This window comes from Pongo pygmaeus, chromosome 9 (genome assembly GCF_028885625.2).
Source record: "Pongo pygmaeus isolate AG05252 chromosome 9, NHGRI_mPonPyg2-v2.0_pri, whole genome shotgun sequence".
Taxonomy (NCBI): Eukaryota; Metazoa; Chordata; class Mammalia; order Primates; family Hominidae; genus Pongo; species Pongo pygmaeus.
Window position 1 is genome coordinate 63,947,660 of NC_072382.2, and position 15,142 is coordinate 63,962,801.

At 47.1% G+C, this 15,142-nt stretch overlaps 1 protein-coding gene across 24 annotated transcripts in view; it reads right to left on the reverse strand.

Moving 5' to 3' along the window:
- The window catches only part of MICAL2 (microtubule associated monooxygenase, calponin and LIM domain containing 2), a 244,390-nt gene that overhangs the window by 135,762 nt on the left and 93,486 nt on the right, over positions 1-15,142 (reverse strand). For all 24 annotated transcript variants that reach the window (XR_008492247.2, XR_008492244.2, XR_008492246.2 and 21 more), the window contains 5 exons: positions 14,478-14,685; positions 10,793-10,909; positions 9,329-9,430; positions 5,513-5,668; positions 2,606-2,706 (listed from right to left, as the gene is read on the reverse strand). Coding sequence is in view for 18 of the 24 variants with exons in the window: in XM_054437600.2 (XP_054293575.2) it covers positions 2,606-2,706; positions 5,513-5,668; positions 9,329-9,430; positions 10,793-10,909; positions 14,478-14,685 (684 nt within the window). In the remaining 6 variants the exon portion in view is untranslated. The remainder of the gene's footprint in view (positions 1-2,605; positions 2,707-5,512; positions 5,669-9,328; positions 9,431-10,792; positions 10,910-14,477; positions 14,686-15,142) is intronic.

The following is a 15,142-nucleotide window of genomic DNA, read 5'->3' on the forward strand; positions in this document are numbered from 1 at the left end:
TTCATGCTGGCTCCAGATATGGCTTATGATGGAGTATATCCTGAACCCAGCCAAGGCACCCTCAGTTACAAAGGTCTTGACAATCACAGAGTGCCGCATCTACAGCCAGAGTGACCACTGCCTCAATTTTCTGCGTAGCCATGATTTCAAATACCCTGTTCTGGAAACTCATATTTCCCCATCCAAACCAAACCGCCCAAATTGCATCCAGCACTGGTCCAAGAGCTCTTTGTCAGGCCCCAGTGTCCAGGATGGAATTCCTGTTATTTGATTTCCTTTCTGATCCCTGTTTCTGCGGTCACGTGATCACTTCTCTCTCCGAAGGCGTGGAGGTGAGATGGGGGAAGAGAGAAGGGAGAGGTCTCAAACACTCCCCCTCAAAACATGCCCCAAGCATCCCTAAGATGGAGTGGGTGACATTACACAATGAAGACAGTGCCTGGCGTGGATACCTCATGCAGGAGAGTGGGGACCCAGCAAAGGGAAGACATTAGGCTAGAGCTGGCTGGAAGCCTAATGGCCTAGGGCTGCTGTGGAGTCTCTTAGTGGCTGGAGGGTCCCAGATGAGTAGGGGGATAGAAGAAAGAGCAAAACCATAGGGAGCAGATGACGACAAGGCCAGGAGGACAGAATCCCAGCCCACACACGTATGGGCCAGCAGAGGCAGGGGCCCAGGGAGGCTCTGGGATGGGACATCCTCCCTGTGGGGAAGAGAAAGATGGACACAGCTGAGAGCCTGGAGGCATGGCTGCTTGAAGAGAAACTTTACTCTTCCTTCAGTAGCCATGGAAAGAAGCCCAGAGATCAGCTGGAATCAATAGGGAAGCAGGAAAACCTCTTGTCCAGAGGTCATTCATTCATTCAACAAACATTTACTCGGCACCTTCTGTGTGGCTATAGGAAGATGCGGATCCATGTAGGGAGAGGAAAACAGAAAACTTGCCATTCCTCCAGGGAGCAAGAGAAGAATGTAAATTTAACCAGCTCAGGGAAGACGGGTCAGGAACTTGGCTGGACACCTGGAGGCTCAGGCTATAGCTCTTGTTCCAATCAGGTATCCAGCCTGTGGCCTCCAATTTCTTTCTCATCTTGCACCTTGAGGCTCCTCAGCACCAGCTCAGGAGCTGCTCCCAGGGGCCTCTGAAGGAAAAAGAAAGGCCTTGGTGAAGACAAGCATGGGACTGGAGGGGCTTTGACAACCGCCAGGGAAGCGAGTTGCCATGAGCAATATGTTGCTGCCTGGGCAAACACCTGGGATGACCTGAGGGTGACCTTAGCATCCCAGGAGGCCAGGGTGCTCTGCAAAACACAAAACCCATCAAGCTTTGCCTGCCTGCCTAACCTCTCCTCTGCAAAGGTGCCCATTACCCCTACACCCCTGCACCCCCCAGTTTCAGACTAAGGCGGCAACTTCAGGAGGCAACTTCTGTGAGGCAGAGGGAAGAAGGGGATGCCACCACTCCCAGACTGACAGCAGTGGGACACTGCTGAGGCCCCATCTGCTGGTATGCTCAGCCCACTTCACCAAGCCCACATTCACAGCCTCCGTCCACAACTCAGGCTCTCAGCAAAGACCTAAGCTGAAGTGGAGAAGGCCAACGGGGCGGCTGGGTTACTAATGCCGGCACACCCAGGAAAGAAGATAGTTGCATTCTTCTCTGACAAGCAGCGATGAATGGCCACCATGCTGCCTGGGCTCCAGGCCGACACCCAGACAGCAGGCTGACCTTGGGCTGTGTGATCCTTATCTTGAGGTTGCAGCAGCAGCAGTGACAGCGGCAGCAACAGCAGCGGCTCTGGAAGGGTTGCACACCTGACCGAAGAAGCTTCCAGTCAGGGGCCACTACTCCATGTTTCTTCCTTCCAGCACTGCTCTGTGCTTAAGCATGAAGTCGCAAAGCCACGAAGCAGAGGCCAGGAAGCCAGCAGGACAAAAAAGCCAGTGTGCAAACAAGGCTGAGAAGTTACAGAGGGAATCTACAAACCCACCCTCTGCCGGGCACTGTGCCAGGTGCTCTGTATATATCTTCTATTTGCTCCTTCCAAGAACCCTTTCAGGCAGAAACTATCATTCCTATTTTGTAGATAAGAAGACTGAGGTTCAGGAAAGATAAACAGTTTGCCCACAGTCTGGAGGAGGTATGTGGCAGAGTCAAGATGCAGATTGAGTCTTTTTGACTACATGAATAATGAAATTCCCCCACACTGTGACAAGGGTCCACAGTATGAAATTCACAAGTCAAAGGATGCCTATGTCTCATTAGGACAAGGAGCCCCCATCTGCCTCCAAATGACATGTGACCTCCCAGAGAAGAGGCAAGGCTGGATGAGACTTGGGAAGGAAAAGACTCAGTCGATCCACATTAACACCTGGTAAAGGTCTCACAGCAGCACATGTCTCTGCAGAAAATTCTCTGTGCATATTGGCATGGGCTCCTTTATCCAACACTCATGTAACACCAAGAAAAAGAAGGGTGTGAGCGGGTGGCACCTTCCCCCCTCCTCCCCTCACTCAGTTTCTGGCAGGACGACATCTGCCTTCACACCTGCTGATGTCACCAGCCCAGGTCGCGAAGTCGGGAAATCGCAGCCAAGAGGTACGTACGTTAATGATGACACCTTTGTCGAGCAGGCTCTGCTTCTTGGCTGTCATGACAAAATAGTGGGTGCAGTCCTTGTAGTAAACAATGTTCTCAAGATCTATGCCTGAAAAGAGAAGCATTCACAAGCTCAGCGTTACTTCCTCGGCACCAACTGTGCGCCAGGAACTGTACTTTGCCTCATTATTGGTCTTGTTATTTATCTGCAGAATATTCATGTTAGACCAGTTTTTAAGGCACACAAGGCTGGCAAAGATAAAACAGAGTGTTAGAATCTACCCAAGTCAAAGCAGCTAGCTTCTATAGTTCTATAGAGGCATTATTCCTGTTAAAACTCACTATGTCTGTAGGGGTTGTGGGCCAGTATTTATAAGTTAGAGCCCGGTAATTGTGCAGAAAAGCCAAGTGCCGGCCATGGCCACAGAAGCTCAGCAATGACACGGCTGGGATTTGAACCCCAGCCCGTCTAGCTCCAAGTCGTGTCCACTGTGCCCTCCATTCGCCCATAGCGGCATAGAGCTGTGGGAATTCTCCAATGACTAGGCCAAGGAATATTTCTACCGTTTCCCGGCTTGTATGAGAAAACCCAGCTGCAGTGGTAGGAACAACTCAGGTTAGAAGGCTGGGCTCTATCTTTTTGTGCTTTCCACCAATCACAAGACATTTTACATACTAAGTTCCTGCATTTAAAACCATGCTGTGCAATGAGAGCTTAGCTCCATGGTTCTCAAAGGGAGGTCCCTGGCCAATAGCATCAGCATCACCTGAGGACATACTAGCAATGCAAATTATCAGGGCCCTTCTTCGGACTCACTGAATCAGAAACCCTGGGGATAGGGCCAGCATGCTGTGCTTTAACAAGCTCTAGGTGATGCCAATTCATACTCAAGTGTGAGGCTGACTGGCTTATTTGAAGGGAGAGAAAGGAACAGGCACATGGCGACATATCAGCATTTACACAAGGCGTGCTGAGTAACCATAGGAACACCTTTATTACGGTTAAATAGGAAACAGGCATCAATGCAGAGGGCCCCCAGGAGAATCAGGAAGGTCACAACTGTCACTGTCTGAGGGCACTGTTGTGAAACAATGGCCGAAGGTGACAACCACAGCAAAGTTTAAAGGAAGTTCACTGAAACATGGAAAAACACACTCAATGTCCTGCTCTCATTTATATTGAGTGACTTAAGTATTTATTTTCTTGGTTTTTTAGGGGAAGGGAGGGTTGGAGGATTCTCAAAGCATTCAAAAGAACACCATATGCTGGCAGGAAATATTCAAGCTTTTAATGAAATAATGCAATGGAAGTGAAACTGAGAGGGTTGCACAGTGAGCACATACCCTCCTGGCCAGCAAGAGGTACAATCTTGCTCAACAACTAATGCCATTCCTAGGAAATGATCTTAAAGAAATAATTTAACAGAAGCAGTGTTATCTGTAACAGTAAATAACTGGAAGGCCTAAATCAGAGGTCAGCAAGTTTTTGTGTGTGTGTGTGTGATGGACCAGTTAGGAAATATTTCTGGCCTGTGGGTCCTGTGGTCTCTTTCATGACCTCTCATGGTGGAAGCAGCCATCAACAGTCATGTAAAGAAATGGACATGGCTGGGTGACAATCAGCTTTTATTACTGGATGCTGAAATTTGAATTTTAAATAAACTTCATGTGTCATATTTTGTTTTCTTCAGCCTATATATAAAACCATCCTTAGCTCGAAGGCAGTATAGAACCATGTGGCCAGCCATAGTTTGCTAATCCCTGGTTTCAATGCTTAGGCAGTGACAATACATCAATTTGATGAGCTATTCCACAGCCCCTAAAAGTGACCACCAGGAGGATGATGTTTGGAATGTGACACTGAATGAGAAAAGCTGACTAAAGAGTGTGGACACTGCGATTTAAGCTACAGTCATGTAACAAGCAAGCACGCTGGTGGAAAATTACAGAAAAGGAGTAGGTGAGTCTGAAGACTATTCCCATGTGAGGCGGTCAGATTGCGGATGATTTATTTTCCATATACAGATTTTATTTAACATTGTTGTTACATTGCTTTTCAAGGAGAAATATGTGTTTTTAATCAGGTTAAAAAGAAAGGAAAAGTATCTGGAATTTACTTAATTGGAGACAGGCGACTCGTTCCCCTTTCCCCTCACCCTATTTTTCTCTGCCGTCCCTATTACCACCTGATGAGTCACTGGTTTATTTGTGTATTGACTGTCTATTCTCGTAGAATATAAGCCCAGGAGGGACGGATTTTGTTTTGCTCACTGCTCATTCTCAAGCCCTAGAACAGCATCTGGCACACAGTAGGCATTCAATAAATATTGAGTGAATGAATCAATACCTCCTATCCTCTAGGCCCATGGCTGGGTGACAACTGGTGCCAGTACAGGTTATGTTCCTGGGCATATCCAGATGTCCCTCTTGGGGAAGGGCAGTGCTGCATTGCACAAAATCACCTGGGAACCTTTAGGTTCCCAGTCATCCATAGGTGACTGGCTCCCTCCTCAGCATTCCCTAAATATCATGCTGACCTCAGGTGTGGTGCTGGCCACCTGCCTTAGGATGGTTTATACAGATATCCCTTACTGGACAGGGAGCCACTGTAGGAAGGATCGTGTCAACCTCTACTTTTTACCCCACAACACTGAGAATTGGCATGTAATGAGCACTCAGCAAATGTCCACTATCTCCTTTCATGTACAACATCCAGAACATTCCCTCAAGAATCTCTCCTGTCCCAGAAGGAATCCTGTCTGTATTCACTATCCTAGGGAAAATCGTTGCTTCCACTCTATCAGAGTGAGTCCCTCGAGGCCCAAGAGCCCAGAAAGCCAGCACACGCCTCTGCACACTTTAGATACTGCAAACTTTAGACCTTGGCCTTGTTGGGAGAAAGGTGAAGGTCCCACCTGTTTCTTCTTTAAGGTCCTGAAAAAATTTCTGATTGAAGATGAAAGCCACGCCACTAATCTCTTCCACCTTGGCTTCCGCTGTGCTGTTTCTGTTTATGAAGTTGGCGGTGATGGCAATCGCCAGCTTCCCACGGAATTCTTTTCTTCTGAACCCTGCATGAGGAGAAACGAAAAAGTGGTCCTATCTTCTGGATTTGGTGTGAAAACTGAAAATGATTATTGGGAGAGCTGTTCCCAGATGCCTCCCAGGCCAGTGAAACCAGGATTCTGGATCTCTAGTGGACAGGAGCGGGCAGAAATACCGAGGTTTGCTCCCAGGGCTTTTAAAAGTCAGTGAGACTTTGTCCATTTCTAAAATCTATAGGACCTGGTTAGGCTTCAATAAACAAAAGGAAAAGTGATCCTTCCCAACAGGCAGTCACAGGGTGCACCCTTTTAAGGATGTGTCAGGCATTGTTGCTAGATACACTCATGAGAGACCCACACGCACTTTGAATTTATAGGATTAAAACTACTCTGTTAGCATTTCTCATGGTGCCACTGCTCCCAACCCCCTTGAAAAGCAGATTACACTGAATTCCTGCAGTACAGGGATTTTAACAAATTTTCTTTGTATCTCCAATTTTTTGGGTTGTATTATGTCCCTCTCCAACACACACACACAAATTCATGCGTTGAAGTCCTAACCCCAGTACCTCAGTATGTGACTCTATTGGAAACAGCGTCATTGCAGGTGTAATTAGCTAAGATGAGGTCACACTGGAGTAGGGTGGGACCCAGCTTACTCCAATATGACTGGTGTCCTTTGAAAAGAGGAAAATAGTGCAGTTTCCAGTAACTGGCACTTAGTACATCTGCAATGCATGTATAAATGAATAAATTGAATTATAGCTCTCATTCGTTTTTTGTTTTGTTTTGTTTTTCAGACAGGGTCTCCCTCTGTTGCCCAGGCTGGAAAGCAGCGGTGCCAATCATGGCTCACTGCAGCCTCGACCTCCCAGGGTCAAGCCATCCTCCCATCTCAGCTGGCAAGTAGCTGGGACAATAGGCATGTGTCACCATGACTGTCTTATTTATTTTTTTAAACTGTTTGTGGAGACACAGTTTCATCATGTTGCCCAGGCTTAGTGCTCTAATGCTTGTTTTCAATGATTTACATTAAAATTGCTCTTGAATGGCAGTGCTATGGAGGATCACAGCAGCTGGTGCAGGGTAAACGCACCTGACAGCAATAACTGAAGCACACCCTTAGAATGACCCTGTATGGCTGATGCACCTGAATGTGTGTTCTGAGCTGGGGAATCCAGGAGTGGCCAACCCCGAGACTTCTTCCTTGTCTATGAGGGACATTTGAGCTCCTGGCCCATCCTGTGGAACATGGACCATGCAGGCGGATCCAGGCCCTGAGTTCTGGGTTGGATGAAGGTTGTCAGGTGGAGGTTAAGAGGAGGGTGTTAAGTGAAAATGCTGAATAAACTGCATGCTGTTTGCAAACAGTTGTGGTTTTGCTGCCCAGGTTGCCACCACTGGGCTGTTGTGCTGTCCAGCCCGCTGCCATTGGACCGTTTCTGTAGGGAAGCAGGGTCTCCTGTCCAACCCACTGCCACTGGACTCTCTCCCCCGTGAATCCCTAATAAAACCCCATGACTATTTTGCTGGCTCTTGGTCTCTTCTTTGGCCTCTTGAACTTGGTACTTTCCCTATTGAGGTTAATAGGGGTTCCACACAACAGATGGTCACTTTTCAACAGTGTGTCTCCCTCCTAGTCCCCCATCTTGCTGTCATCTGACCTTTCCTGAGTGCCCCTGCCCCAGGCATGCTGTGTACTTTGTGTAACGCCAGGTGCCTGTCACACAGGTGCAGACCTCCAGACATAACCTTTCCTTAGCCACCTTTGGGAATGCCCCACACATCTGCTCACCATGTACTCCAGCCTCACACTGATTCTCAATCATCTGTCAAAAATCCCTTTTAGTGACAACCTTGGGTTTTTTGTTTTTTGTTTCTTGGTTTTTGTTTTTTTCTGAGATGGAGTCTTGCTCTGTCACCCAGGCTGGAGTGCAGTGGTGCGATCTTGGCTCACTGCAACCTCTACCTCCTGGGTTCAAGCGATTCTCCTGCCTCAGCCTCCCGAGTAGCTGGGACTACAGGCACATGCCACCATGCCCGGCTAATTTTTTGTGTTTTTAGTAGAGACAGGGTTTTACCGTGTTAGCCAGGATGGTCTCAATCTCCTGACCTCAGGTGATCCACCCACCTCAGCCTCCCAAAGTGCTGGGATTACAGGCGTGAGCCACCGCGCCTGGCCAACAACCTTGGGTTTCTATTCAATGGTCCTCTTTTAAGTTGTCCTTCATTAGACCTTTGTCAAAAGGGTCAGAAGTGGCCGTTATTCTCATCTAGCATTTCTCAGTTGGAGATTATTTTGTTCCCAGGGGCCACTTGGTGATGTGTGGAGACATATTTGGTTGTCACACCTGGGGGTGCTGCCAGTGTCTGGGGGGCCAGAGGCCAGGGATGCTGCTAAACACCCTACAATGCACAGGGCACTCTCTGTGACAAAGAATGGCGTGGTCCCAAACGTCTGCAGTGTTGATACTAAGAAGCCCTGCTCTAGTTTACGCATTTGGCCTTGAGTGGCTCAAATGGCTCCAGCACTTTCCACCCTTCTTTCCATGTTCATGAAATGCCTGACTATACTTAAGCTGACAATGAGTCCTGGATTCTCAAATATTGTAACTTACACTTTTACCAAGTGTAAAATTCCAACAGTACTACATCCAAGTTGGCAGCTTAAACATTCCCTGTCAGATATTGATGACCTATGGTTGGGGAGGTGGGTATGGAAAGGGAAAGGGGAGTGGCAAACAGCCCCAGTTATGTGGCAGATGGGAAGGTCCTGAGCCAGGCGGCCCACAGATCCTGAGTTTTCTAAGATTAGCCCTGTTCCTGGGAGCATGGCCCACCCTCAGAGTGATGTATCCTCTCAGTCAGGCGTCTGCAGCCTGTGGCTCTTGAGGGGGCAGGCTCAAAAAGCAGAACTGCCCTATTTGGGGCCACGTGGTTTATAACCCGCGGTCTCAATTTAGTATGGTTAATATCAATGAGTACAGCCTGTGGACGGATCAGTCTTGGTGTTGGGGTGGAGGGGACAGAAGCATTTTCTGGCAATGGGGTTTCTCTCACAAACTGACTGGATCTTACCCCACGAAAGATACTATGCTTCAGCTTTAGAACTCAGAGAAGTGTGGCCTTTGTACCTTGACAGTTTGGCAAGGCATACCTGCCTGCCCAGCAGTGGGTGTGCTTAAAAGTTACAAAAAGAGGTGAGTTCCTCCTTCAAGTATAAATAATATTACACTTGAAAGTAAGCGAATACCATTAATAGTATTATAAAAATGTTTATCTTAGCTGAAGTAAGTATGAAAGTGCTCGGCACTGTGGCTCACACACCAGGAGGTGCTCAATAATGGATGTTCATTTTTCCCCCATGACACTTTATCTTTATAAAGCATTTTCACATACCAGTCCTTTCCCAGCCTGCATAACAACATTTTGAAAGGGTTCTGTGATCCACATCTTACAGTTGAGAAAACCGAGGTTCAGACGGAATGAGATGGCTGTCCCCTGAACTGCCCACCCCACAGGTGGATGGGCAGTTCTACCTCAAGAGGGACAGGATGGCCTGCCCTCCTATCAAGACCTCCATTCAGCTCTGGTATCTGCATCTTGCCCACTTTCTCCAACTCTTCCCCAATGTACCCTCTCCCATTCCCATCCCCCCATTCCCACACCAAGAAGAAGAGTCTTCACCTTCCAGGGTGTTCCTGCGGCCATCGGCACCAATGATGACGTCAAACTCAAACTCCGACAGAGAATGGTCTGTAGGGAGAAACTCTGCCCGCCAGCCAATTTCTACCAGGACAGAGAAATGAGATGAGTTGGCAGAGAGAGGTGGGAAGAGAATGATTACACCCCCCGTGTGGTGGCTGTGAGAAATGGACAGTGCAGCCAGGTCTATGCATCACAGAGAGAGTCTCCAGGGGAAAGGCTAGAGCAGTCCAGATTCACTCTCTAATCTGGTGTCCTCTGACCTGAGTGTCAGTTCAATCCAGGATGAAGTAAACCAGCAACACCAACTCCATGCCTGGTTTTGTTGGCCTCCGCTAGGAGTCTATCCTCAATGCTCCATAAACTATTCTCATTTGCACCTTATTATTCTCAACAAAGTCCACCATCTTCTCTTCACATTCTCCCACATTCTTCAGTGCCTCTCATTGCTAAACAGACCCAAAAGGATTTGTAGGGTGTAAGGAAACCAGTTTTAATTTCTATTGTATGCTCAAAATGTTCTGTTGTACACTACACTGTCTTTTATTAAAAAAAAAAAAAATTCAGGTGAAGCCTGGATAATTAAGATTTAATGTCCACTAGAGGTCTGGAAAAGGTTAAGAGTACACAGTCTCTGAATGCCAAATAGTGAATGCTGTCCTGCTCCAAAAGCTAACTAAAGCCTCTCCTCCTAAATTCTCAAATAACCTGGGCAGAGGACAGGAGAAATCAGAAATGTACCCTAAGCAGGAAACTACAAGGTCTCTGATGCTAAGCTGGTCCCAAACTCAAAGCCCTTCCCAGGCAGTAGATAATTTTAATAATAAGTAAGATGCAGAGGCATCCTGAATAAACTTTCAGACCACGGTGTGTGTAAGGGATAAGAATTTAAACAAACATGTTAAAAGGAAAAAAGAGAAACATTATGATATGCCTATACAGGCAAATATCATAGTTTATAAATGATACCTCAATATGGTTAAGAGTATTATATACCAAATAACATCTTGAACCTTATTTCACAGTTGCTCTAGAAGCTTCACTTTACTGGATTTTAAAATGTGCCATGGGTACAAGTACAACAACATACATATGTGTTAAACACACACACAGCTTGAAGAACACGTGAATGAACCTTACCAAACAACCAAATCTATGTCTTCTGTCCTACTTATTGATTAGATTTCCTTTGCCAAAGTAGCATCCCCTTAGGACAGGGTAACCAAATTATAGGTTTAATGCTTAATCATAAATCCCCTTGGAGCCAAAGAGCAAACCTAAAGTCATAGCAATGGTCCAAAAAACAGTAAAATACCCTTCAGTGGCGTTAGGCCAACCAGCTCCCAATAAGAATAACTCTTACAGAAACACCCTCTGGAAGCAGCAAGTGGGATTTCTATTTTGTAGTATCTGCTTTCTAGGCAGAAAAGGAAAATTATACTGTACTTTGATTTTCTTGATCTTCAGGAGGCTCTAGAACCTTCACGAACTCCACATTCACATGGATTTCAACTCCCAGCATCAGGGCCACCTTGAATAGGATGAGCTGTAGTTGGCGAATACCTGTCAGGCAGGAAGGAGAGAGGAACTGTCACAGCAATGCCTGAACACCACCTATATGCAGAATGCTACATAATCACTACCGCTCAGTGACCTTTGAGCACAGCACTATACCAACAATGATCGTTACTGAGCGGGATTAGGCACCAAGAACTTTATGTTTTCTCATCTAACTCTTACGGTGGCCCTTTAGAATCGTTATTATTCTCATTCTGTAGATGAGAAATTGAGGCTTAACAAAGTTAAGTGACTTGCTCAAGGTGACACGGAGCAAAGCTAGAACGTGGACCCACATCTGTCTGATCTCTAGACCCTGTTCTAGCTGCTAGATGATGCTATAACAAGGGAAGCTCTGTCTTTCCAGCCTCCTTCCCCAGCTGGGCTCTGGGTTTGATGAAATGAAGAGTAAAGGGCCTCAGTGAAGACTGTGATCAGTGACTCATTATATGGGGCCTATGCCTCAGCTCTTAGACATCCAGTGGTGACGAGTGGGTAGGAAATTTTCCCCACAAAGCTGGGTCATGGTTCCCCATCTCTTACCCACACTTCAAAACTCCCCCAGTGAGTGGAATCTCATTTCTCTGTTTTGTCTCCTGCCATTGAGCACAAATGGGTATGCCTCCAAATACTTTTCTGGAGAGTGAGAAGTTTTAAACTTTCTGTGGGCCTTTCTGTATTTGATGGGCTTGACTTACTTAGTATTTATTGAGCATCGATACTCTGTCAGGTGCCATGCTAGGCACAGGAGATACAGAACACACCTTCTAATGGAGGGAACAGAGGTAAACAGAATGGGGCAAGACATGGTGGTTGGGGGAGGGTGGTGGTGGTAGAACAGGGCCCTAGGGGGGTCCTGGAAGCCAAGAGAGGAGGGACCAAGAATATCAAATCCCACAGAGAGATGAAGGACTGTGAAGGTGACAAGAGGCCAATGAACTTGGGGGTTTGGGAAATTTTGGAGACTCTGGTGAAAATCTCTTTAGCACACAGGTGGGGAAGACAGCAGACTGCGACATTAGAAGGTTTGAATGGAAAGTATGGACCAAGTCTATGCCCTTCTTTCTAGAATGAATACCTTATGGCAAGGAAAGGTGGCAGGGCAACAACAGGGCTGGAGGGCTGGCATGAGGGGAGGAGCAGGAAGACTCAGTGACAGGGTAGGTAGAAAGGAAGGAAGGAAGCCAGAGGGACTAGAATTGGAAAGGAGGCACCAGCTGTGACCTGGCATGAGACATGAGGAAGGAATGGGTGCTGGGGCAGCAGGGGAGAAAAGCGGGCCTAGACCAGGAGCACAGGAGGGAGGCCATCTGCTAGGAATGAGGTCACCGTGCTGGAGGTTTGGAATGGCCACAGTGGGAACTGGAGGAGGATGTTAACACAGACATAGAGAACTGCTGAGCAGTGCTGAGTATGATGATGCAGCTGGGGCTAGAGATGTGGCTGGGGTGATCCAAAGCCAATCAGCTTAAAGAGCCCAATCCACCTCCTGCCATGAACCACCCTGCCAGGGGAGGCCTGGCCTCTCCTTATAGTCCTGTGATTCCTACTCAGTCTGGTTCCAGCACACAGTAGGCACTCAATAAATTCTCCTTGCCTCCTTTTTCACAAGTACTGGAGCTACCCTTGACAATGATCATTCTGACTGTCTCAATGTTATTTCTAGAGTCCCACCAGCACTATGGCATGCTGCAGGATTTCCAAGGACTAGGGGTTAAATGAAAGCCCCATCAATGACAGCAGAGAAGGGCTCCTGGCCAGGAAGCCAGCCCAATCAGCCCAGGGCCCCACAAAGCATCCTGGTACCCAGCTCTGCCCCCCAAGAGAACTTGATGAGAAAGTGGTGCTCAATACAGTGGTTCTAAATTGGTAACCGACGTACATTCTTCCATGGGTGGGAGAGCACATCTTGAAAGCTGACACTGCAGCTTTCTGAGTAAATCCAAATTTCCACTGGACTCCTGGAATTTTCTCATCTCAAAGTGGGAATAAACTCTGGGGGCACAGCTGGTAAATTCTCCTGTGTCTGAATAAATTATACCCTATGTGACTGATAATTCTCTCCAGTTGTTCCCGCCCAAGCCTCATTCCTTTTTTCCCATCAATTCTTGTCCTCATAAGAACATGGCTCTCAGGGCCCTCCTCCCACCCACCCCTACAGAGAAAGCAGCTCTGGATTCTGAAGTCTGGGGACCATGGCTGCTTCTTGCTCACTGTACAGCATGGGATGCAAAGTGTTTTCCTGATCACTTACTATGTGCTAGGCATAGTGCTAAGCACATTACAAACTTGACCTCATTTAATCTTCTCAGCAATTCTAGGAGACAGAAATTAATCACACTTTACAGGAGATAAAATTGAGGCTTGAAGAGGGTAAGGGATTTGCCCCAAGCCAGATAGAAATGGAAGAGACATATTTTGAACCCAAATCTGTTCAAACTCTTGAGCTTTCCCCATAGTGTTAACCTCCCTTTCATGGGTCACTATTGCTATACAATCATCCCTGAGTATATGCTGGAGATTCGTTCCAGAACCCCTGAGTATACCAAAATCCATTCATACTTAAGTCCTACACTTGGCCCTGTGGAATTCAAGTATACCAAAAGTCAGCTTTTTATATAGGTGGGTTTTACATCCTGCAGGTGTTTGGTTGAAAAAACCCAGGGATAAGTGGATCCTTGCAGTTCAAACCTGTGTTGTTCAAGCGTCAACTGCATATAAAACAGCTAAAGACCTCCCCACTGCAAAGCTGCAGGAAGGAAGGCTGCCTTTCCCAAAACCTGTCTGCACAGACCTAGCCCAGAGAGCTCCAGGCTTGAGGAACATCAGAGCAGAAGGGCCTCAGCACTCATCTCTCCCTATATAAGCATTCAGGGATGCCCAGCACCTGAAGTCCACATTCTCTATTTTCCTTCCTATTCTGACTGAAGTCCCATCATGATGTTCTCTCTCTTTTTAAAGCTCAGATTTTTAAAACTTTGGTATGGGATCCATCAGGAAACAAGGATCCAATTATTTCTTTCCTCTGCTCTAAAACTTGCCATGGCTCCCCAGCAACACCAGCACAATGCACAATGTCCAAACTCCTTTGTATGGAAGGTCTTGACTATCTGGCCCATTAATGGTTTTGTGTGGCCCCTTCCTCCAAATTCCTTTAGCAAGTGTGACTAACCCTATTAAAGCACATTACCACCAACAAAATCTCAATGAGCTCCATCAGGGTGCAGACTATGCTATTTACCTCTGCCTCTGTTTCTCTGTTTCACTCATTCATCCAACAGATGTTTATCAAGCATCTGCTATGAGTCAAGCACTCTTTCACGTCCTGGAGATAGTCTGGTGATTAAGGCATGCTGCAGTCCCTGATCTCATGATGCTTACAGTCCACTGGGGGATAATCCAGGGCCCAGAACAAGGCACAAAGCAGGCCTTTTACTAGATGTCTGTTAGTCTGATACATGGTGCCCCCAGGGACTAAGATGGAGCAAGCTGGGGACTCCTAGACCTGGAGAGATATGTCCCACCCAGGGTCAGTCCCCTCCCTTCATGGGATATCATCATAGACTCCACTCACTGATATGGTCGATGGAGCCAGCACAGAACTTCCCATAGAACTTCTTGGCTCCCAGGCCCCGAAGGTCATGGATGGTGAAAGGCCAGAGGTGTAGCACGTTGTTCCGGGAGAATGTGTCCCTCTTCTCCACCACGACCACTTTGGCTCCCAGGTAGGCAAGTTCAATGGCAGTGCGCAAGCCACAGGGTCCTCCCCCAACTATGAGACACTGCAGAGGTGAGAGAGGAGAGAAACTCTTGGTAACCTCTAGCATCACAGACACGAACCCTCAGTCAGCAGGAAAACTGAGGTGCAAATCCCACTCTTCCTGGACCAACCAGCAAGTGCAAGCTATGTACCTGTTAGAGCCTGTCATTCATCCACCCAATGTACCTTACCTGTGGGCCTACCACTCACCAGCCACTGCGCCAAGCCCTGTGAGGAGTGCAGAGGTAAAGGGACTTGGTGAGGAGGCACAGTAAGATGCACATAAACTTCAGAGTCAAAGTGAACTGGGGTTAAGTCCCAGCTCTAGCATTTGACCATTTAGTTTCCTTATCTGTGTGGGTCTACTACTCTCCTCATAAGGTTACTGTAAATAAGATCACTTTTAAAAGCATATGGTACACCTTTGTGGTCTTGAATTAGGTAATAGTGTCTTAGATATAACAGGAAAAGCACAAACA